This window comes from Tetrao urogallus (genome assembly GCF_951394365.1).
Source record: "Tetrao urogallus genome assembly, chromosome: 26".
In the NCBI taxonomy this organism is placed as follows: domain Eukaryota; kingdom Metazoa; phylum Chordata; class Aves; order Galliformes; family Phasianidae; genus Tetrao; species Tetrao urogallus.
The window spans coordinates 1,246,376-1,270,828 of record NC_136839.1 but is presented as its reverse complement, the minus strand read 5'-3'; the positions used below and the strand labels follow the sequence as shown (position 1 = coordinate 1,270,828).

The following is a 24,453-nucleotide window of genomic DNA, read 5'->3' as shown; positions in this document are numbered from 1 at the left end:
AAACAAAAAAACAACAACAACAACAACAGAAAAGAAAAGAAAAAAGGAAACAAACAAACAAAAAAATACCATTAAGATTCTGGTTTGAGTTCCGTTTTCCCTTTGAGAATTGCTGACTGCGTTCAACCTGCTCTCCTTTCTGCTCAGCATCCCCCTCCCTGCAGGCAAGGGCTGGGGATGGGGTTTGGGGGGGGCTGTGCAGGCAGTGAGGCGTGCAGCTGAGTGCAAAGGGAGCGTGGCTCAGCCCCATGCTCACCACCCAGCTTGCTGCCAGGGAGCCAGAACGGTTTTCAGCCTTAAAAGCATCTTAAAATCCCCCCTTTACCCCCCCTTCAACCCTGCTTGCCCCTGCTACCTCCCTCCGGTGCTTCTTTGCAGCGGCTCCACCGGTGTCATTGCAATGTGCTGCAGCCAGTGATGGGAGCTGGCATCGGTTGCAGCCCTGCACGCTGCAAAGCACTCCCCAAACACCCGCTGACGAGCATCAGGAATGGATGCAGAGCTCCCAGGGATGCTCACAGCAAAGCCTCACCGAGGGCAGCTCCCCAGGACGGGGCTGAGGATGTGCCACGAATGGCTGGGGTGGAGGAACGCCTGCAGGGCCGGCTTCTTCCCCCCCTTTTATTGGGATCAGAGTTCTCGGCGGCTTCTCTTTGCCTCTCTGCTCACAGCCACCCGTCTCCCCACCGTGCTCAGCTCGCCCTCAGCACCAAGCAGGTTCCCTTCCCAGGACCCTGTGCTGCCCGCATCCCCGTTGCTGTGCTCTGGGATCACACAGGAGCTCCCATCAGGAAGCTTTGTTTCCATCCCAGGGCATTAACCCTTCCCTGACCAGCTGTGCAGGACTCAGCTCTGCCTCTGCCTCTCACAGAGGCAGCTCTGTGTACATAAACAAACCCTGACAGTGGGAACAGAAGCCTGCCGTACAAACACAAAACCTTCTCCTAAATCCCCTTTTAGACACACCTACAGCCTCAGCAAGATGCTCTTATCCCAGTGCAACGTCCTCCTCGATGCACTGACATTAATATTCCACCAGACACGAGCAGACCCACAAGTTCTGCATCAAACAAACCGAGGCTGCTTTGGGAGCGATTCAAGCCCAGCGCTGCTGTTTGCTCACGCAGCCAAGCCTGGAGGCACAAAGGTCTTTTCCAAGGGCACGCTGTGACTCAGAAGCAGAACCAGGAACAGAAGCCCACAGACAGCAGCCACAGGAGCCACCCTGGGCACAGAACTTGCCCAAATGAGAGCTGCCTCCAAATGCCTTCAGGTAGCGCACAGACCCAGCGCTGAGCAGGGCAGCCCTCAGCCCAGGGATGTGGCTGCAGCCCCCCGACCCCAAAGGACCCAGCCCCAAACTGGGAGCGGATGCTCTCGAATCTCCCCTTCCCTCCGCTCCCTTCATTTCGCTGCTGAAGAGCTGCAGTGATTTTCCCCATCCCCAATATTGCTGATCCTATCTCACAGCAGCCCTCGGTATGCGTTTTATTTATTATTTTAGGATGACTGGACAGGCTTATCACAAAGCCCATCCATTACATCCCAGCCACATCCAGCTCATCTGAACCCACCCCCCTGTGCCAGGGCAGCAGGTGGGGAATGTTCTGGAAGCGACCCAGGCTGCCCCACAGCCACAGCTCCGTGACCTCAAAGTGATGCTGACGGTCACAGAGCACAAAACCCAAATCCTTGCCCAAACAGAACCAGGAGGGCACCTCTGCAGGTGGCTGCATGGCTCAGTGCTGACCCGTTGTGCACAGGAGCCAAACCCCATTGGGTTGCAAGGTCTGAGGGGGGGGGGGGGAAGGGAAAGGAGAGGGGGGGTCACCCCATGCTGGCCCAGAGCAACCGATCTGCCGTGCTGTGAGGGCAGAGATCCACACAGGCACCTCAGGCTCCATCTGTCCTCGCAGGCACTGCGCCCGGTTGAGCTCATTTTCTACCAACCTGGCCTCTCCCGAAGCAAAACGCCACTCCTGTGGCAAACGCTGCGCTATGGGGACAGGGCTGGGACGGTCCCTGCGCCCTGCAAGCCGCCCTGCTGGGGGTTCGCACGAAGGGAAGGGGAGAGGAGGAGGCCAAGGTAGAATGAACGCGTCCCTGACTCTTCAGAAGCATCAAAGGCAGATAATGGTCTGAGAGAGGATTGGAAACGACAGCCTCGTTCCACGCGATAAAACAGGCAGCTCGAGCCGCGCCGACGGTAGGGAGAATTACAAAGGCTGAGATTATAATTACAATGAAAGTCATGTACACGGAGCTGCAAAACGAGGGACTAAGGAGGATTCGGGCCCTCCCCAACACAGCCGTGCATTTCAGGGGCAGAGAACCCACGCAAACCTCGGATCTGCTGGAACCCACGGCCACGAGGGAACTCGTGCACGCAGCAACGCTCACAGAGCCGCACCAGCAAACGCTGCTGAGGAGAGGAAAGCCAGAGCTGGGGGAGCGCAGCAAAGAACATCACACTAAAACCCACAGTCCTTGTGGAGAAAAGCTGTCCCAGGTGAATGAAATCCAAGCAAGTCACCGCTCTGACCGAGGCAGGCTGCTCCTGGTTAGCAATTATGGCGCAAATCTGTCACTGATTAACAAGGCAGCACCAACGCGTCCCTCCGAAATGGGCAGCAGCGGCATCCCAGCACGCCGTGCCGGGGGGGGGGAGGGACAGCAGCGCTCTCATTGGCTTTTTAATTAACTCATTTCCAGTTGTTGCAGTTTCTGATCGAGTCTCCCCCTCGGGCACAACGTCTTGACAAACAAAAACCTCCCCGAAATACACCGGCAAAGTGGATTGAAGCCGTTTCTCCGTGTTAAAAGTTTTTAACGCTTTTCAGCACGAGAGGAACTGAAGCCGAAGCAACGGAACGACCGCGTAGAGCCGAATGCAAACAGCAACCAGAAGCAGCCAAGAGAGACACCGAGGCTGTGCATTGCAGATAGCCTTATCTGAGGTCCTGTAATTATTGCAAGCCCGGCACGGCAGCACGGGGTGAGCGAGGAAGGCTCAGGGCATTGCGTGCAGCTCCTGCCTGCATCCACAGCACGGAGCCCACCGTAAGCAGCAGTTCCAGCCCTCAGCTCCCTCTGGAGCAGCTCAGGTGATGTCAGAGCAGGAACGCGCTCAGGCACCACCGCGTTTGTGCTCCTGGCTCTTCCCCAAGCCCTCCCTTCTCACCACATCAATACAGAGCAAAGCAGCGACGACGGCTGTTTGCAGAAACGCACCGGCACGCAGCGACGCATCTCGGGGGGGGGGGGGGGGCGGGGAGGGGAGAGCGCTGCTGAGGATAAGCCGTGCAACCCCCCCTGCTTGCAACGCAGCCTCCAAACTCAGGCACCCCTCCGGGACTGGGGGATCCACGGGGAGCTGCAACAGCCCCATGCAGAAAGGTGGGGGATGAGGGGGGGAGGGGTTGTCACTGAGCGGGAATCCCGGTTCCATAGGGGCAGGGAGAGGTAGAGGGGGTGCTGCCCCCTCCCACCAGCCGGGGAGCGTGGCTGGGGGTCAGGGTTTGGTGTGGGGAGGGGGGGGGTTTAGGCAGAAAGCCCGGGAGAAGTTGGGCAGCTCGAATTGCGGGGTAACGATGGCAACGGCACGCGTAGGTGGACGGGCACAAAAGGGACGTGAGAGGTAAAGGGAGGAAGGAGATCCGCGGGCATCCAGCGGCGGCCCCGCGGGGAAAGAGCCGGGTGCGATCCTGCACAGGGGATGCGATCCGGGCAGCACCTGGAGCCGGCCCTCCTCCTTCCAACTCCCACCTCCCCGGGGGGGTCCCAGGGGCTGCTGGCTCTGCGCGCCCCCCAGCAGCACCAAGGGTGCGGGGCCGCGTGATGGGCACCGGGAGGTCAGGCGGCATCGGGCCGGGAGCGCTCCGGATACGGGGGGGTGGGGGGGGTTGGGATGACGAGCGGTGCCCCTTCGTTGTCCCCAACCCGGGGGGGGGGGCTGCGGCCGCTGCCGCCCGCACTGCCGCATTCAGAGCCGCTCCGCAGCCGCTTCTTCCCCGCAAAATCCCAAAAGGAGCGGGGCTCAGCCCTCCCCCCCCCCCCTCACAGCCCCCTCTTTGAACGAACCGGAGAGGAACGCGCAGAGCCCGCGGGGCCGCACCGTGCGCTGCTCCTCGGCCGCTCCTCCGCCACTGCAGCGCCCGCAGCGTTCGCCCTCCGGAGGCCGAGCGGGGCCGGGGGCGATCGGCTCGCAGCTCCGCGCACCGGGACGGGGTACAGCGCGGGGGGGGGGAGGGGGGGGGGACGACGACAAGAGAGGGTCCGGAGGAACGGGGGGGAAAGAGAGGAAACGGGTGAAGCAGAGCGGGATGGGGGGCGGAGAGGTAGAAAGATGGAGGGGGAAAGGATGGAGGTGGACGATACATGGGAGAGCACCGGGAAAGGCGGAGGTGAGCGGAACGGAGCGGGATGGGGGAAGGAGAGGATATAGGGAAGGGATACCGGGAGACGCTGGGGGGGGGGGGGGGGGGGGGAAGGAATGGGAGAACGGGCGGACAGGCGGACAGACAAACAGACAGACAGACAGACAGACATCACCCCCTCGGTACCTGCACCAGGTGCGCCCGCTCCGCTCCGCTCAGCCCCGACCGCCTCCGTTCCTCTCCGCGTCGCAACGCGGCCCGGGGGCGGGCGGGGCCCGGGAGCGCAGCGCTGCGCGGAGCAGCGACCGCCGCCACCGCCTCCTCCGCCGCTGCTGCGGCCTCCGCTCCGGCCCCGCCGCCCGCCCCTCCCGCGGGGTGCGGTTTCCATGACAACCGCGACTCCACCTGTCGCGGGGCCGCCACGCGGCGGTGCGCGCTCCCGGAGGAGGAGGAGGAGCGCGCGTGCACGTGGAGGCGCGCACACAAACACACACACACGTGTGCCCGCACCTGTGCGCACGCACGCGCGCGTGGGGCTGCGCGCACACGCAGGCATGCATGCACGCGCGCTCATGCACGCGCACCCATGCTTGTAAACCCCCCCCCCCCCCATCCCCGTGCTCCCATCGCGGCGCTGCTGCGTTCGTTTCCCTCTCCAAAAGACCCCGCAGCCGCAGGGCTGTGTGCGAACCGGGACCCCCGGGGGGGGAGGGAAGTGGGGGAAGGGGGGGGATGGTGCTTGGGGAGGGCTGGGGATGCGCGCATCTGCACGGGTTGGGGGTTATCGGTTCCGAAGTGAAGCAGCACCGCTGCAGATCTGCACGTCTCCCACCCCCTGCTGTTGCTGTACCCATCGAACAACGTTTTCCTACGCGGGTTTTACAGCAGCCGCCACCTTGCACCCCTCTGCAGCGCTCCGTGGGTGATGGTTCCATTACAGGGCACCGCATTTCAGTGCTGTACCACGATGTCACCTAAAGGTTTACACCCAGGTTCCCACTGTTTTTGTTCTCATCCTCCCATCTCGCTGCAAATGCACGGCCCTCGGCCCCGCGCCCATTCCCAAGCACAGAGGATGCTCCAAACCCCAAAGTTTCTCACTTGCTTTCTAAAATCCTCTAAAGCCTCCCAACCCTGAGCCAACACCGGGCAGATTTGCTTTTCCCAGCTGCTGCCTAAAGAAAAAAAAAAGAAGTCTTTAAACCGCTGTAATAACGAGGGGAAGATTCCTGGTTAATTACTGAGAGGTAAACGACAAACATCGCTGCAGAGCAAAAGGGGTGGCTGCACACCTTGCACCTCGTGCTCACCCTGCTCAGGTTGCACCAGCACCCAGCATCGCTTCTGCACGGAGAGAGAGAGGAGCAGGGTGCACTTTGCTGCAAGGAAAACTCTCAAAGCAGCCCTCAGCTCCTTGCAACCTCTGCCAACAGCTGGGGGCTGCAACGCACAGCAGGGCTGCGCTGCTCCCCTTTGCATCCAGCCCTGAACCAACGACCTTTTGCACAGAGAGGGGCTGCGTTGTGGGACCCCCCGGTGCTGCCCTGCCAGCCCCACAAAGCCAGGATAGGGGCTGCAGTGTGGGAGCTGCTGCTTTTCCTTATGCAGCTCGATTTCTTTCTCTGTTTCTTTCTGCTGAGACAGTCTGGGAGCTGTTGCCTTCACCCCCACAGGGAGGTGTCTAGTTGGAGATGATATAGGATTTCTTCCTGCAGCTGCTCTGTGCTCACCCTCCCCTGTGCTTTTTTTTCCCATATAAGTGATAGTTTTGGTAGGAATGTGTGGCTGGGGGTCACTCCTCCCCACTGCCACACGGTGGGGGCATGAAATCAGGTGTCTCTTCTGCAGATCCCCGCCGCCTTTGGGCCCTGGGGGAGAATGGAGTCCCTGGGAACGCACAGCCAAGGGACATCCCTGCAGGGATGTGGGCACCGAACCTGATAGCACTGAACTGTGGGAGCACCAAACACAGGAAATCCTGAGCTCTGAGAGCACCTGACCCTCGTGCAGCCCCTGCCCTGCACAGCACTGTGCTGCGCACCGGGACGGAGCCTCAGTCCCTCGCTGCCTCACAGCCCTGCCCTTCTCTGCCCTCTCCCAGGCAGAATGGGAGACCCCCATCCCAGGAGGCGCCCCACATCGCCCTGGCTTTGAGCATCCGCATCCCCTTCAGGTCAGGTCTGCCCGTGGCTGAGCACCAACCTCCCCCATTTGCAACAGGAAGCTGCAGAGAGCAGGATTGGGGTCCCCACTATGTCAGCCCCCCCCTCCTTCAGCCATCTTCAGCAGGGTGAAGCCACACAGCTCATGACTGGCACACCCACCGCTCCACCTGCGTGCACGGAGACGCTGCTTTCATCTCAGCCAAGGAAAAAAAATCTACCTGGAGATCCCCAGCCTGTGTGAGAATCACAGAATGGCAAAGGTTGGAAGGGACCTCAAGGATCATGAAGCTCCAACCCCCTGCCACACGCAGGGCCACCAACCTCCCCATTTCACAGCAGCCCAGGCTGCCCAGGGCCCCATCCAACCTGGCCTTGAACACCTCCAGGGATGGACGGGGCATCCACAGCTTCTCTGGGCAGCTGTTCCAGCACCTCAATAAAGAACTTCCTCCTGACATCCAACCTCAATCTCCCCTCCCTCAACTTCAAACCATTTCCCCTCGTCCTGCTGTTACCAACCCTTTCCAAGAGTTGACTCCCCTCCCCTCTGTAGGCTCCCTTTAGATACTGAAACACTGCAATAAGGTCAATGAGAAGGGCTGCTCCCACCCATGCGTGCCCCCTATGAGCCCCCCCTCTTCTCCAAATGAGGTGGGTCCCATTCCCCCCCTTCTCCCCCCAATCCCACACCCCTTACCTGATCCCGCATGCGCTCCTGCTGCCCGCGCAGCGCCAGCGCGTGCTGCGGGTATTTATTCTTCAGGTGGTCCATGAAGGCGTCCCGTTTGCGTTCCATCTCCGACTTCTGGAGGCCTGTGAGGGCCTCGAGGCTCTGGGCGGCGATGACGGTGTGCCGGCGCTCCGAGGTGTGCACCAACCCTACGTTGGAGAAGCGCCGCGTGCCGTTGCCCAAAGTGCGGTACTCCCGCGGGTACTCGGCATCGTCGGCCGAGATCATGTGGGCGCTGGTCCTGTCGGGATCTGCACGGGGAGGGAGAGCAGAACGGGGTGAGGGGGAGCCCCCTGGTAGGTTTGGGGGTGCTGTGGTGTGGGGACGGGGGCGAGGGGTGGTGTTAAATGTGGCTGAGCCCGGCCGGGTGTGGGGTCATCCCTTGGTGGGATGCAAGCGGTGGGGGTGGGATGGGTGCAGGGTTTCGTCCCACTGTGATGGTGGGGGTGATGAGGGCGGGGGGATCAGGGAGGGCTGGGGGCTACGGGAGGGACTGAGGGGCCGGGTGCTACCAAGACCCCAACATTTGGGCTGAAACATGGAATGAACAGCGCTAAGGTACCAAAACGGCACAGACGAGACACAGGAGCCGGGCACCGCCCTGCGGCACAGACAGACAGAGGGACACAGACACACGGACAGACCAAAAAAGAAAATGAAAGGTGGGCTGGGGAGGCTTGCATCGTCCCATCGGTGCTGCACCGTGCTGCTGCCTGTGGCCGGGGACCCCCCCAGAGCCATTCCAGCCCTCGCAGAGCTCGACAGCGGATGCTGGCAGCGCTCATCCCTTCACCACCACAGCCATTCATCAGCATCACGCCATGACTTTAATCCCCAGGGAAGCCGCGCCGACTGCTCACACACCACGAGTGTAACTCATGCCTGGAAGTCCCTGCGTGCTGCCAAAACCCATCACCAACGCAGTGAGTGCGGAGTGCCCAACCCCGTGGCACTCAGCCCCATCCGTCCCAGTGCTGCTGCTGAGCTCGGGGACCTCGTGCTGCCCAGCCCACGTCACCCCACAACCACCAGCTCCAACTGTTTGGCAACCTGCAGCGCTCCTGCTGCGGGAATTCACCACCGTGAGGCTTTCCTTTCACTCCCGTTTAACCTTGATTCATTATTCATCTCCTTCCTTTTCCCCCTTCCTTCCCGCTAAGCAAATCATAGAGAGCTTTTCCTTTTCCCTTAATTATTTATCAGCCCAACATATCAGCTTTATAACGAGTGATTGTGTTATTAATGTGGGACAGGATTCCTGTCTGCGCTGCCGACGCCACTCGGCTGCTCAAGGTCATACGGAGGGGTTTGCTGTGAGTTGGGTGATTGTGGGAATACAAGAGAAACTGTTCAGAGCAGAAGCTGTGCAGCAAGATAAACGGCAGGTGATGACATCAGTGCAGCCCCCAGCAAAAGCTTTGGGGACATCAAAGCCTTGGGGACACCAAAGCCTTGCGACACCAAAGCCTTGCGACACCAAAGCCCTGGGACACCAAAGCCCTGGGACACCAAAGTCCTGGGACACCCTTCCTTGCATTGACAGCAGAATCTGAGCAAGCCCTGCAACTCCTGATCCATCCCAGCACGCTCAGCCCAGTCCCTGTGTCACCCCTGCACCGTGCTGGTGTGCAAAAAGCGCATGGATGGAGGGATGATGTCACCATGGAGGTGACAGCTGGGTATGGCACTACCTGTGTGCATCTCTCCCTTTGTGTGACAGCCCTCAAACCACGCTGCTCGCTGTGGGGCTGCTATGGGGCTGCAAGGCCCTCCTGCCCTCAGCTGGTCACAGAGTGCTTGTCTGGGGGGCAGAGCAGTGGAGATGCGCAGGGGCTGCACCCAGAACCCAGTGCTCAGAACTCAGAACCCAGAACTCAGCACCCAGAATCCAGAACCCAGCACCCAGAACTCAGCTTCCAGAACTCAGAACCCAGAACCCAACACTCAGCACCCAGAATCCGGAACCCAACAGTCAGAACCCAGCATCCAGAACTCAGCACCCAGCATCCAGAACCCAGAACTCTGTATCTAGAACTCAGCACCCAGAATCGAGCATCCAGAACCCAGCATCCAAAACCCAGAACCCAGAACCCAACAGCCAGAATCCAGCAGCCAGAACTCAGCACCCAGCATCCAGAACCCAGAACCCCGTATCTAGAACCCAGCACCCAGAATCGAGCATCCAGAACCCAATACCCAGAACCCAGCATCCAAAACCCAGCACTCAGAGCCCTGCATCCAGAACCCAACAGCCAGAACCCAGCAGCCAGAATCGAACATCCAGAACCAGCACCCAGAATCCAGCATCCAGAATCCAGCACTCGGCACCCAGAATCCAGAACCCAACACCCAGAATCGAGCAGCCAGAACCAGCACCCAGAACTCAGCTTCCAAAACTCAGCACCCAGCATCCAGAACCCAGAATCCTGTATCCAGAACCCAACACCCAGAACCCAGCATCCAGAACCCAACACCCAGAGCTCAGCACCCAAAACTCAGCTTCCAGAGAACAGCACCCACCACCACAGAACCCAGAGCCCAGCACCCATCCCAGCCACCCTCCTGACTCTTTCCCACCCCCCTCCCGGTGCTGAGCCTCACATCAGCATGCAGCTCCCTGCTCCTTGATTACACGCTCCGGGAGCGGAACGCGCCAGCTCGCTGTCTCTCTGCGACTGCTAAAGAGGATGATTTGCAAAGCCCTGCACAATCAGCACCGGGTCAGAGCAGAGCTGGGAACCGACAGGGGCTCTTCCACCTCTGGCCGCGCTGCATCCGCTCCTGAACTCCTCTCTGGGCTCCAGCAAGAACACGAGCAGGCATCCCGAAAGAGGAGATGCAGACCCCCGCTTCACCCCTCTGATTCCATCAGTGGGATGGGATGAGCATCCTCCAGATGTGCTCCCACAGCAGCCAGAATCCAATGGGAAATCCTGGAAATCTCCCTCCGGGCAGCAGGGATCGTCCATCCATCCTCCTTACCGGGTGCTATGGGTGGGAGAGGAACCCCAAATCCTGCCCTGCACCCCGTGAGAGTCACACCGGGGTGGGCATCCAGCAGGGTGGTCCGCCCCGATTTCCCCCCCCCCCCCCGCCAGCAGCGTGGCAGGGGTTTATCAGAAAAAGGATCTTTCAAACACAGTTTATTACTGCAGTTTCATAAATCTTCATGAAGCAGCCGAGCTCACGCGGGCCATGAAAGCCGTGACAGTTAGCAGAGCATGAAAAATAGTCCGAGAAAGCAATTGTACCAAACGGGGAGAGGGGAGGGGAAGGAGAGATTACGTTTGGGGAGAAAGGGAGGAGGAAGAATAGAAGCCCTTGGAGCTACGCAGCTCCACACAGCCGGCCATTAGGGCAGCCGGGAGATGCGCTCGCCTTCCCCGAAACGCCGCAGCCGCTGAGCTGCAAAGTGCTGCTGTGTGCAGCACGTGAGGACACGGCCTGGAGAGCCCCGTGCTGCAGTAACCCCTTCTCTGCCACGCTGCTGCAAGGCACTGGGATGCAGCCATAGGGGAAGGGCAAAGGGAGGCGATGCTCGTGGGGATGCGCTCAGGTTGATTGGAGCCAGGACCTATTGGAGGGGGGGGAGGGAGGGAATGAAGGGCTGTGCTGTGCTCAGCCAAGAAGCTGTGTTAGGATGGGGCTGTGGGGTAAGGTGAGCTGTGCTATGGGACCTGGTGAACACAGCCAAGGTGTGATGCTGGGTGCTGGTGTCCCACGGAGCACGAAGCTCGGGGCACAGCTCTGTCCAGGACGCACTCTGGCTTCTCTCCAGCAGTCATTCCTTGCCTGGCATTTTGCTGTCAGAAGGGACACCCCCCCACAGCAACCTTTGGTCCCACTTTGGCACCCACTGAGCCTCAGCCCCAGCTAATAAAGCTGTGCCTGGTGGGAACTCCTCTGAATGGCTAGGGGCTGCGGGGGGGGGGCTTGGCAGCAGCTCACCCAGCGCCAAAGCGTGAGACGAGGGTTCTCTATGCCCATGTGGCACCGCTCGGTGGGGCTGTCCCAGCACATGAACATCACAGCAGGAGCACTGCATGCCCTTCCCCTGCCTCCCAGCAGCCTCGTGCAGAGCAATACGAGGAGCGAAAGCTCACAGACGGCTGTGCTGAAAGCTTCCGTGTGATCTGCTCACTCCTGGGTTGATGGAGACCCAGCGCGGGGCAGAGAGTGCCCACCCCGATACAACCCCTGCCCGTGGCACAGCGGTGGTAATGCCACCCCCCTCCCCATCCCCAGGGGTCTCCCCCACAATATGGAGCCTTTCTCTCTCCGTTAAAGAGGATCCAAGGGAGACAAAAAACACCAACCACTGATCGTTTCATCGGGAAGTTCCCAGCCCCACTCCACTGGGACCATGCCAGGATGCCAGGACACCCCACAGGCTGGCAGCGCTCGGTGCCCCCAGTGCCGGATGTGTCCCTGCAGACCCAGCCCTGCCTGTCCCCAGCCATGATGTGCCCTGGCCACCGCAGCTGCCAAGAAGGCAGGAAGCAGCACAGGATCCATCCGGACACATAGGGGGACGTTGGTGGCAGCTGTGCCCCATCTCAGGCTGGCACCCGGCCCTGGGCTTTGCTCTGAAAGCGGGGACACGAGCGGCTCAATTCCCATGTCTCAAATCACGTCTCAACCCAGAGAACCCATCTGGCCCGGCCCCATGAAAAGCAGCAGCTCCTTCCCACCCCGCTGGGTGTCATCACACCCACACACACACAGAAAGGGAAGTGAGGGCACCCCGCTCCCCCAGCCACGAGCTCCGTGCCGGGTACCAGCAGCACCGACGCATCCATCATCAGGGCCGTGAGTTGGGCTATGGGCACACAGCCCCCTGCAGCCCCCAGCCCTTTCCACAGCCACCCTCCCAGCCCTCCTCTTTCCTGCGCTGTCTCGTTGGCTCGGCATCTCCCCTCGAGCTGCTCCCATCCTCGTCCCAGCGCTCCTCACGGAGCTGCCTTCGCTTTGGTGGAGGGGGAAAATGAGCACGGAGGGTGAGCTCACAGAGGAAGCGCGATGCACGAGGATGAGTCACGGCCAGCAGAGCTGGGCAAGGCTTCCTTCTGCTGCCAGCTTCCTCCCTGACCCCTGGCAGCGGGCCGGAGCTGGCGGCATCCCCTGAGCAGCGCTGCCTGGGGAAGTGGGGAGGGGCTGGGGGAGATGCCAGCAGTTCAGGAACTGGATTAAAATACAGCAGGGGTGGCACGGCACAAACACACAGTGTGTGGTGGCCTCCTCTCTCACCCACGTGGCGGCAGATCCAGGCAGTGCAGCGAGGATGGGATGAGCCCATGTGGCTGCAGCCAGATCGCAGCCTGGGGGGATGCCCTCAGATCTGAGGGGGAAACTGAGGTATAGGACTGCAGAGGGAATGGCCCAATCCAGAGGGGGCAAACGCAGGGCACGGCTGCCAGCAGGGATACGGAGATGTGGAGGGGTCAAACCCCAGGTGGGAAAAAGTGGAAAGCACAGGCAGAGGCACTTGGTTTGGATGTACATCTCCTGAAAGGACCCCGAGCTTCCCAGCAGCCGGCAGCTCTGTCTCACTCCCACCGCCATGCTGAGCCAGGCGTGGGGCAGTGACTCACTGCGTCGTGCAGCAAAGCGCTGCCAAACCCATTCTCCGCACAGAGATCCCATGTGCAGCCTGGGGAGAGGCAGCACGGGGATGAACCCGAGGTTGGGAAGGACCTGAGCACGCAAAACGCTGCAGAGCTGCTGTTTCCATCACCCTTTTGCATCTGTACCACTGCAGGAGTGCTGCAGCGTGGGTCCCACCGCTCCGACTTCAGCTGCTCAGGCAAATTGCTCTGGAAATCAATTCCAATCTATCAGGCATCAGGAAAGCGATAAACTGCCCCTCAAGACACCAAATCGATGCTTCCTCTTAGGCCAGAGCAGAGCAGGGGGTGGGGAGCAGGGGGCCGGGGTCCTGCTGCAATAGGACAGAAGGAAACAGCCCAGCTGGTTGGAGGGAAATGGCCCCAAAATGAGGGCAAGGGTAAGGCAGGCAGCTCCCACCCCATCTGTGCCCCACCTGGCACCAGCACATCCCTGCCCTCCTGCCCAGCACCCCCCTTTCCCAGCAGTGGCTTTTAGGTACAGAAGGAGAAAGGGAAAAGGAAGAAGGAGGGAATCCCAAACGGCATGGGCTGCTCGGAGCAGACCTGCAGAGAAGCAGTGCTCCCCATAAGGAATCAATGGGAGATGAGAGACCTCGGCTGAGCCCCGTGGTCAGGGTTTGGGGTGGTGCCTTGCAGGCTTTGGAGGCAGGCAGGGGCACGAGCCAGGGGGGGGAGAAGGGGCTGGAGGGAAACACGACGAGATCAAAAATCAATTCCCACTCCTTCCTCTAATGAGACACCGAGCGAAGTTGCTGAGCAGAGCAAGGCCACCTTGATTGCTTCAGTGAGAGCAGAAATGAGGATCAGCAGCACACGGGTAGCAGAGAGGTGGCAGCTCCAGGACATGGCAGTGCCTGGTGTCACCCACCCCAGTGCAGCAGGATGGCTGCAGGCCCCCCCTGTGCTGGGTGACAGCCAAGAGCAGGGTGCTGTGCTGCATGGAGATGCACCTTTGTCCCGCAGATGGGAAGGGCAGCATTGTTATTCCAGCTTGGAAATAGAGGGGCAGGATTTGACCGGAGAGCTTGCAGCCAAAGGTGGAAAAGCAATGCGACAGGTTGCTGTAGAGGGAAGCAAAATGATGGGACAAAACCCCTGTGAAGGGGAGTGTGGCTGTGCACTGCACCAGCCCTGGGGTTGTGCAGAATGCACTCAGTGCAGTTTTTCAGGCAAGTTAATCACTTCCTCTAATCTGCTGCCATTAGTGCAGTCATGCTAACTGCTCGCTGATGGGAGGCCGGAGCTGCCTGACAGGAGCTTCGATGGCACGCTACACCTCATCAAAAGCAAATCCATCTGGAAGAGCACAGCGGGAACAAGGTGGGGGGAGGTTTGGGGTGGGGGGGGGCTGCCCCTCCTGCTCTCCTGCAGGGAAGCAGAGCTCTGGATGGTGCCACAAAGGGGAAAAACTCAAATCAAACCCAAAGCTCCCCCAGTCCTTGCCTGAGAGGCTGGGAGCAGAACCTTGGGGCAGAGCTCTGAGCTCTGGGGGGGGGATAAGGGGGGGGACAGGAGCCTGGCACAGCTCCTGCACTGGCACGAGGGCACGCAGCTCCTTCGAGGAGTTGGCTCCTGCTGTGATCAGTGCTGGCAGCAGCACAGCCCGGAGCCCAGCCGTGCCCAGAGCACCACGTGGGAAATGGGCATTTGGGGATCCTGTGCTGCTTTGCACAGAGCTGGGGCGGTGCTGCACGGGGGGGAGGATGCTGGGGAAGCTATTTCTGTGTTATGGAGGGGCTTGAGAGCAATGCTCCAGACGGGGAGGGGAGGACAGCCCCTATTTATAAGCATGCAGGTAGCACGTAGGTGGTTGGTCACAGCCTGCTCTGCCAGCCCGGTTAGTCACAGCGAGCTACAAGTCAAAAAGGCTGGGAAAAACACACAGATCTACGCCTAAAGCCTTGTAGGTGCCAGAAAGCGAGCCCATCATCTGAATAACCGGGGCAGCCGTGCCAGAACAGAGCCCTGGGCACACGGAGGGACGCAGCCGGGCCACGTCCTGCTGCCAGAGCTCCCCACGGGGCTCCCCAGATCCACCACCAACCCCCAGCACACCACGTCCAGCCACGGGACGAAGGCATCGCAGCGTCCCTCCAGGAGCATCCTCACATCCCGCAGCAGATGCCACCCATCCCTCCTCCATCCCCAACCCGGAGCAGAGCCGCATCTCTCCGAGTCCTTTCCACCAGCGCCCGCCCGCGGCTGCCCAAACATCGCGGTGTAGTCAAGCAAAAGGAGGGCACAGCAGCTGCCTGCAGCACCCAGCATCCCGCCCGGCCCATCCCAGCATCGCCTCCGGGCACACATCCCCCCCCATTCCCCCTCCACGTCCCCAATCCGTACCCACGAGCAGCGATGGCAGCCTGCGGTCCCCGGGCTCCGAGGCTCTGTCCTGCTCCCGCAGCCGAGGGGAAGCGCCCGAAGGAAGCTTCGCCCAGCGAGGAAGCATGGTGACACCCGGGCAGGGAGGAACCGGGAGACGGCTCCAAAATCTGTGCGACAAACACATGCATCGTACGGCATATGTTTAAAGCGAATCAAAACCCGCTTTTACTAATCGCTCGGCATTTCAAGCAACACGTCGTCTCTGTCAGGTTAAATCTAGGGAGGCTCGCGTTAGCTGCTCGCGTTAATTAAAGACAGGAGCGGCTCATTACGAAACGCGCACGCAGAGAAGGAGAGCAGCGGGTTGCGCCGTCACCAAACCCCGTTCACGGCACTGACCTCGACGAGCAGCGCGCAGCCACCGCTCGGCACCGCCGCGTCACATCGGCGCGATGGAGAGGAACGGCCGCGGTGTCACCGATCCCGCACAGCGCTCAGCTGCCACCACGCCGCCGTCCCCGCCGCTCCCCGCTGCTGTCCCCGCTCCATTTCGGTGGCTAGAAATCGCTGCTCCGCTTTCGGTGCCAGCGGCCATCGCATCCTCCCCGGCTCCGTGCCAGCGCTGCGCTCACATCCTCTCTCCCGGCTCGGGAATTTGCCCCCCTGCCCGGCTCGGTTCCTCTTCTCTCTCTGTCTCTCTTGCTCTCTTTTCTGGCTCTTCAAAGCTCCCCGTGGGTCTCTGGGTATTATTATTTTTTATTATTTTTTTTTTCCTCTCGAAATGTCAGCGTGTCCCCTCAGATGCATCACATGGGCTGCAGCCAGCAGCCACTGCACATCCGTGCACAGCGCCGACGCCGTCAGCCCATGGGATGCCCCTCCCTGCTCGCAGGGTCTGCAACGGGGGGGACGCCAGCAGAGCCCCCAGCAGCCACAGAGCAGAGGCCGAACACTGATTACCGGTGATTAAAGGCAGAGCCCTGCAGCCCCCAGGCAGCTCCAGCACCAGCCGTTCCTCAAAGCCGCCTTCGCCACCTGCCAGAGCGCGAAGCATCCAGCAGCAAACGCTTTGCCCCCAGCGCTGCTGCCAGCAGCCCTCCCGGCGCGGTTCTGACACCCACCCGTAGGCACCGTGAGGATCAGCCCGTGGAAACCAACCCCGGGCTGCTGCCCACTGCCACACGGCTGTGTTCTGCACAGCCCCCGGGCAGCCATGATACGTGGCATTGCTCCCGACCTCCACAGCGGGGACATGGGGGGGATGTGGCAGCACGTGCAAACGGGACCAGAGCTGGGCAGCATCCCCCTCAGCTGCTCCCTGCTTTCCTCCCATCTCATGGCTTTTCCAGGGCACAGCAGCTGCTTTCCAAACTCACCCTTTTTCCTCCTTTCCCCCCCTTCCCGGTGTTTCTCCCCATCGCTCCTGGTGCATTTCAGCATCCTGAAGGCTCTCATGAACTTCTAATTGCTCACGCCTTCAAAGTTCATCCCACACAACCCGAGAGGTAAAACCAGCTGCTGGGGGCGACAGCACCCAGGAAACCCTTCACCAAAGACACAAAGGGGGGTTTTATCCCATTTTGCAGATGGGGAAACTGAGCTGTAAACAGAGGGTGCAGCACCGCGCAGAGCCTTGGCAGAACCAGGTGTGAGAATCCCAGCCTCTGGGATGAGATACTGCCTCCATCCCAGGGGGTCCTGCTGCCCCTTTCCTATGGGGAAATGTCCTGGACACGGTGCAGAGAACAAAGCTGAAGGTGTGGGGGCACCAGGAGGGTGCAGAGATGGGAGGATGCTGTGCTGGAAAGGCAAACATGGTCAGTGCTTGCAGCAAGGATTAATTGTCCTTCCCACTGATCCCTGAATCCTGGCTTGCACCCACAGCCGTGCTGCAGGGAGGGCCAGAGGAAGGGGTGACCTTTGAATTCTGATTGCTCTGCTAATGAGAAGCAAATAAGCATTAGCGCAGCTGGAGAGCTGCTCGGAAAGGGCTGCCTGCAGAGAGGGTGGGCACCCGATCTGAAACCCAAAGTTCCCCACTTGGGGACTTCCCAAAGCCACGATTTCTCTCCAACTCAACCCTGAGCTGGCAGTGTGGTGGCATGAGCTGTTGTGTGCACAGAGAGCCTATGGCTGCGTGACACCTCAGCCTCAGTGGGGCTGTGAGCAGCTGCATGCAGTGAGGCAGCTCCCAGGGGGAGGCTGGTAAAAGCAGCTCACACCTCGAGGCGAGGTGCCTGCATTTGCACATGCGATGCCAGACACAGATTTGCAATCAAAGGCTCTCCCGGGAGCTGCCACCAGCACCTGGATGGGGACAGGGGATGGATGTGAGCACTGCAGCAGCCACTGGGGTTGGGAGGAGTCGGGGCCGGGAGCAATGGGGGCTGAATACAGTGGGGTCTGTGTGTAATGGAGTCTGGGAGTAGTGGGGTCTGATCTTAACAGGGTCTGAGTGGAGAAGGGTCAGGGTGCAGTGGGGACCAGGGGCAGTGGGGTCTGGGTGCAAAGGGGCCTGGGTGCAATGGGGTCTGGTGCAAAGGGGACTGGTGCAATGGGGTCTGGTGCAAAGGGGACTGGTGCAATGGGGTCTGGTGCAAAGGGGACTGGTGCAATGGGGTTTGGGTGCAAAGGGGTCTGGGTGCAAAGGGGTCTGGTGCAAAGGGGTTTGGTGCAATGGGGTTTGGGTGCAATGGGGTCTGGTGCAAAGGGGACTGGTGCAATGGGGTCTGGTGCAAAGGGGACTGGTGCAATGGGGTTTGGGTGCAAAGGGGTCTGGGTGCAAAGGGGTCTGGTGCAAAGGGGTTTGGTGCAATGGGGTTTGGGTGCAATGGGGTCTGGTGCAATGGGGTCTGGGTGCAATGGGGTCTGGGTGCAAAAGGGTCTGGAAGGGGTCTGGGTGCAAAGGGGTCTGGGTGCAAAGGGGTCTGGAAGGGGTCTGGGTGCAATGGGGTCTGGTGCAATGGGATCTGGGTGCAAAGGGGCCTGGGTCATAGCTCCCTGTGCTCCCCCTTCTGTTCCCTGCCATCTTTCTGCTCTGCAGACCCACGCCTGCTCCTCACAATGCCCATGCACAGCCCCGGCACAATGAAGCCCTGCTCTGCTCTGGCACTGCTGGCCGTGGCACAAACAGCGCAGCCCTCCTCGGGCACTGCAGCCCCTTTCACCCCGTGCTGGGAGTGAGACAGCACAGCTTTGTGTCTGCTGACACGCAGCACAACGGCGGCACTGAGCTCGCAGTCTATCCAGCAATATTCGTGCATGCGGTGCCCTAACACACCCAGCACAGTGGGCCTATTGTATGCCGTGCAGTGACCAGAGATGGGGTGCTGAGCGAGTGCTCCAGTGCTAGAGGAGAAGTGGGACTTGCCCCCATCCATCAGCAAAGAAGGGTTAACCAGCAGGGAGCCACGCTGAAAGCCTTGCAAAAAAACAAAGAGAAAAGCTGCAGGCAGTTTGATGCCTGTGCCTGGCCTTTGCTCAGCACGGCCTGCGCTCTGTGCTGGGCTGCGGAGCGACATTTCTGCCCACGGGAGAGGATGTGACCCATTGCTGGGGTGAATGAGAGGCTCAAGCTTTTCCCTGGAGCGAACAGGCTGCATGGGCAGACAGACAGACGGATGGATGGGGGGGGTGGAGGTGGACAGCCCTCATCTGCTCATTCCTCAGCACAACAGAATGGCTCAGCGGGGCGAGGGACGCGGTGGGCGATGAGAAGCTCCGCATCCCACTGGGAATCCCTTTCCCATGTCTGAATTCCCTTCCCGGTGCACAGACAGAATTGAAGCTCAGCACACAGCAATGCCCCAAAACAGCCAGAAAAGCCCGTGTGAGGGCAGGAGCTCTGCCCAAACCACAGAGGCAAATGTTCCCAGCTGTGGGGACTGAGGACACGTCCAGAATTCACCCAGCCCATGGGGCAGGCTGGTGCCCGTGGGGCAGAAATGCCTTTTTCTTTTTTGGAGGCATCGTATCAGCAGATGTGTCATGTCTGCCGCTCTGAGAAACGGGGAGGAAGCCAGATGAAGGAGAAGAGAAAACGAATAAAGATAAAAATCCATTGGAGACCTCTTGACATCACATGGCGAAACGCGTTCTCGCAGCTGAAGGGCCGGGGAGCGTCATTTCTTATTAAACTCAACCAGCTGATCGCTGATAAGCCCTCGAGAAATAAATACTCCTCCAACCTCACTGAGAACAGGGGGCTCCGAGGTGGCTCCGCATCCCCAAGGGAGCGGATCCGTGGGGCTGCACTGCCGATAACATCTGCGGGGCCGGCACCGCGCTGCCACGGGCGCAGCGATGGGCGTCGCGATCTGCCAAGCGCTGCCAGGTGGGGCTCGGGGAGGATTTGGCACCAGGAGGGTGCAACCTCCCACGGGCCCCGTTGTGCACAGCTCTGCTGGCAGAGCCCAAGCTGTTCTCAGCAGTCAGAGCCACCTGGGGAAGCGGCGAGCCGTAGCTCGGCCCCGTCCTGCTGCCTCCTGCGTCGCAGCTCCCAGCCGGCGCGGTGGCTCGGCACCAAACCCTGCGGCGCGGCTCCTTTGCTCAATTCGCTGAGCGCAGATGCTGCCAAACCCTGCTCTGCGAGACGGGAGCTGAGCCCCAGCACTGGTGGGGATGAAGATGGGGATACGGGGCACAGGAGAGGCGCCCTTTGCCGCCTCCACCTCCCTCGTTTTTCAGTCCCCATCCGAGTGCAGCCCCGGGGCTGTGGCACATCCCCGCTCCCAGGGACACTCGGACACATGTCACACACCACGTGCTCGGTGGCGCTCAGTGCCTGCAGCCCCCGGTGGCCACGCGGTGGTGGTGACACGGGATGTGACACGCTGCCAGCACAGCAGGAGCGATCTTATCGCCGCAACAGGAGAGCGTTTGTCCTTCCCTGGGAAAGAAGGGGCCCAGCGGAGGGACCGGAGTGACAGAGCTGTGGCAGAGCAGCACACGGAGGCTTGGCAGCTCTGTGTCCCGTATCCTCAGTGCCTGGGGGCCCCTCGGGGTCCTGCCCACCTCCCCCTGCCCCGTCCCTACAGAGTGCCATCGTTGGCTCTGATTTAAGCCGGAGCGCTGTTAGTTACAGTGCTGTTACCACCGCCGAAAACGAGAACTAAATGGCATCTCCCCACTGCTCCGCTTCTATTTCTGCTCTCTTTCCCCATTTGTAAACTGCAGGAGGGAACAATTTAAGGCATCTGAGTGAAAAGTTTAAATTAACAATTTACAAATAGCTTAATTGAGGTCCTGGTCTCTCTCTTCCCAAGCAGAAGCCGCTAAATGATTCTGAATCATTCCCGTTTGTTGGTTCTTGGCAGCATCGTGCTCTGCCCTACGGCGAGTCTCAGCCAAGGCAATGGGGCCTGGGTTTGTGCCCCAGCCCTGGGAGTTTCCCCAGGATCCAAGCCCACGGGGTGGGATGCAGCCCCCCTGCAGCCCCAGCCCCTGGGTGGGCTCTGCCCGCAGCCTTGCTTTTCTCCATCTGCCCGCTGGCAGCCAAGGACACTCACGTCTGCATCAAACTGCTCGGCTCCCGGTCTAATTCTGGCACATCAGACAGTAATTATAGGTGCATCACCGGCACTGACAAGTCTGCAGCTCGTCAGCACGGCACCCGTCAGTGCTGAGCTGCAGGCGGTGCACAGGGAGCAGGGCCACAGCGCTCCCAGCTCGGCTGTAGGGGCGGCTCCAGGACCCCCATCCCACCGGCGTCCCCCATCAGCCAGGCTGTGCTCTGGGGCTGCTCCTGGGGGCTCAGCAATGGGTGGGGAAGGGGCGCTGCCCACGATTGCTCCATTCCAGGCTGGCAGCAATGGCTTGCATCCAAACAGCTGCAAGTTCCAAACTCCGCCAGCCCAAGCCAAGCAGGGCTGGAGGGGAAGCACCCAGCTCTGCACGGCCTGCTCCTGCTCCTGCTATCCCTGTGCTTTGCTCACACAGAAGGCAGAGCATCCCCTCTGCCTGCAGTGAGCAGGGGCAGCGGAGCAGCACCAGCCCAGAAGCAGCCAACAGTTGGAAAGAGCATCCAGCACTGGGGAAAGCTGCAGGTTGGAGAAGCAGGAGGGAAACGCATGCGAGGGAGAAGCAATAATTTTAATTAAAAGGCAAACGAGTGCACTGAAAATTGACTTAAAGCACGGAGATATTAAAAAGCCGTTGACTGTGTGAATGATTCCTCTTTGGGGGGAGCTGCGATGGGGGAGCGAGCACAGTGCGGGCTGCTCCAGCATCCTATGCAAGGAGCAGTGGGATGGAGGGAGCAGCATGGGGAGGGGTGACCCCACAGAGGGTGGCCCCACAGAGGGTGACCCCGTGCCACACCAGACACAACGTGGGACAAAAGGACCGTCTGCTTTCTGCTGGGTTTTTTTTGGGCATCTCCCAGCCAGAGCTCGCAGCTTTTGGGAAGGGGTGAAGCTGCCTTTCTTCCCGTGAGACGTGCTCATTAGTGGGCATCGTTACACAGCCACGGGGTGACCTCAGTGCTGCCTGTGTGCTCGCTCCTGTGAGGATGCAGCTCGTGGGAGCGGGGGGGCCTTTAATCTTATTCAGACAAAGGCAGAACAAGATCTGATAGCTGGAAGCTGGAGCGTCAGAAACGCAGACAGGAGACGGCAGATGTGCTAACGGGGCCGGAACAGCCTGCACCAAAGGGCAGCCATCGTTTCCCACCTTTACATCCAGGCAGGGAGGTGGGAAAGGCAACCCCCAGCTCAGCCACAGGTGGTGGTGCCACTGCAAGAGTCACTGCTGGGACTGCACAGCACAGGTGGGGTCAAAATGGGTATGGGAAGGGTTGTCTGCGGTCATGGAAAGAGCCCTCAGTGCCTATAGAGCCCTCAGTGCCTATAGAATCCTCAGACCCTATAAAGCCCTCAGACCCTATAGAATCCTCAGACCCTATAGAGCCCTCAGAACCTATAGAATCCTCAGACCCTATAGAGCCCTCAGACCCTATAGAATCCTCAGACCCTACAGAGCCCTCAGTCCCTATAGAGCCCTCAGACCCTATAGAATCTCCAGACCCTATAGAGCCCTCAGACCCTATAGAGCCCTCAGACCCTATAGAATCCTCAGACCCTATAGAGCCCTCAGTCCCTATTGAGCTCTCAGACCCTATAGAGCCCTCAGTCACTGTAGAATCCTCAGACCCTATAGAGCCCTCAAACCCTACAGAGCCCTCAGTCCCTATAGAGCCCTCAAACTCTACAGAGCCCTCAGTGCCTATAGAGTCCTCAGACCCTATAGAATCCTCAGACCCTACAGAGCCCTCAGTCCCTATAGAGCCCTCAGACCCTATAGAATCTCCAGACCCTATAGAGCCCTCAGTCCCTATAGAGCCCTCAGACCCTATAGAGCCCTCAGTCCCTATTGAGCTCTCAGACCCTATAGAGCCCTCAGTCCCTGTAGAATCCTCAGACCCTATAGAGCCCTCAAACCCTACAGAGCCCTCAGTCCCTATAGAGCCCTCAGACCCTATAGAATCCTCAGACCCTTCAGAGCCCTCAGACCCTATAGAATCCTCAGATCTTATAGAGCCCTCAGACCCTATAGAATCCTCAGACCATATAGAGTCCTCAGACCCTATAGAGCCCTCAGACCCTATAGAATCCTCAGACCCTATAGAGCCCTCAGTGCCTATAGAGCCCTCAGACCCTATAGAATCTCCAGACCCTATAGAGCCCTCAGACCCTACAGAGCCCTCAGTGCCTATAGAGCCCTCAGACCCTATAGAGTCCTCAGTCACTGTAGAATCCTCAGACCCTTCAGAGCCCTCAGACCCTATAGAATCCTCAGACCATATAGAGCCCTCAGTCCCTATTGAGCTCTCAGACCCTATAGAGCCCTCAGTCACTGTAGAATCCTCAGACCATATAGAGCCCTCAGAACCTATAGAATCCTCAGACCCTACAGAGCCCTCAGACCCTACAGAGCCTACAGACTCTACTTATCCATCAGACCCTACAGACCCCACAGACCATGCTGAACCCACAGACCACAGCACTTCCCTTCACCCCTCCATGTTGAAGCACCTCCAGGCGCAGCCCAGCCCCGCTCAGCAGCGCGCATCCCAACACAGTGGGAGCAGTGGTGACAGGACGGTCAGACCTCTGTGCCCTTTTCCAGCCTTAAGGACCACAAGGTGCACATTGAGCTGGGCATCCTCCAGCTTTGGGCTCCTCCCTGCTCGCACAGCACGTCCCTCATTTGTGCAGCTCCCCTTCCTTTCAAACCAGCACCAGAAACCCACCAGGTCCAGGGGATGGAGTTGGCCACAGGTGTGGGAAAGCAAAGCGGGGGGAGGCGCAGGGATGGGACGGTGCAGAGGGGAAAGGGCTCCCAGCTCAGGAGCTCCCTGCAGTTCCCCCATCCCCTGGGCTGGGTCTGATGGGCGCTGCTGCTTTAGGAGCTTAGCAGCAGCCCTCAGCCCCCTCAGCTGCAGAAATCTCTCTACCAAGACACCGGAACCGATGCAAACACCACCCAGCCCATCAGAGGCCAACAGATGCCACAGAAAGAAAATCTATTATTAGGACAGACCCAGCAGGGGTTGCTACTGAACAGATTCCACCACGTTTCACTCTCACAGTTCCTCCTAAGCCATCCACACTTGCACAGCTGGCTCCCAACGAAGGCACCTGGCTTCTCACATCACCCCCACAGAGCCGGCGCTTCTCCCTGCAGAAACCTCCCCTCCCATCCCAGCAAGGAAAGCCCAAACCCTGCAGGCTGTGGGCTGTGCTGGGGGGGGGAAAAAACCTCTGCCTAGAGTTGTGGTCCCAGCACAAAGCCCCCCAACCCTCGCTGAGAGGGTGGGAGTCGATCTCTCCATCAGATTCCATGTGGGCAGCGGGGCAGCGATGCCTTCCTGCTTGGGGGGGGTTGGGGGGGAGCAGACATGGAACACGAGACAAGGAGGGTGGGCAGGAGCCCCCATCCCCGGTACTAACCTGGTGACTTTAAACAAAGGGAACAGAGTCCTGGCTTCTTCCCTCCTGCAATGCGATCGAGCCCTGGTTAGGGACAGGAAAGGAGGAGATTCATGAATGAAGGTGATCCGGGTGGAAAAGTTTGCCAGGGATGGAGGGGAAATAAATAAATACATCAGAGCAAGCAAGCACACAATGAGTCTGAAACAAAAGAACAGCAGCAGGAAGTATCTGAGGATGGCAGCGTGGGGCGCAGCGGGGAGCTGGGCTGCACCCCATGGAAAGGGACCCCAGCGTTGCCCC

General features: G+C 59.9%; 1 protein-coding gene across 1 annotated transcript in view; it reads right to left on the bottom strand.

Annotated features, from left to right (window-relative positions):
* Nucleotides 1-24,220, bottom strand: part of SRCIN1 (SRC kinase signaling inhibitor 1) — a gene marked incomplete at its 3' end in the record, with an annotated part of 43,520 nt that extends 19,300 nt beyond the window's left edge. Inside the window, exons 1-2 of the mRNA XM_079547191.1 lie at nucleotides 24,172-24,220; nucleotides 7,232-7,522 (exon numbers count right to left, since the gene is read on the bottom strand). Of these exons, the coding sequence (XP_079403317.1) occupies nucleotides 7,232-7,499 (268 nt within the window). The 5' untranslated portion in view covers nucleotides 7,500-7,522; nucleotides 24,172-24,220. The remainder of the gene's footprint in view (nucleotides 1-7,231; nucleotides 7,523-24,171) is intronic.
* Nucleotides 24,221-24,453: the final 233 nt, after the last annotated feature.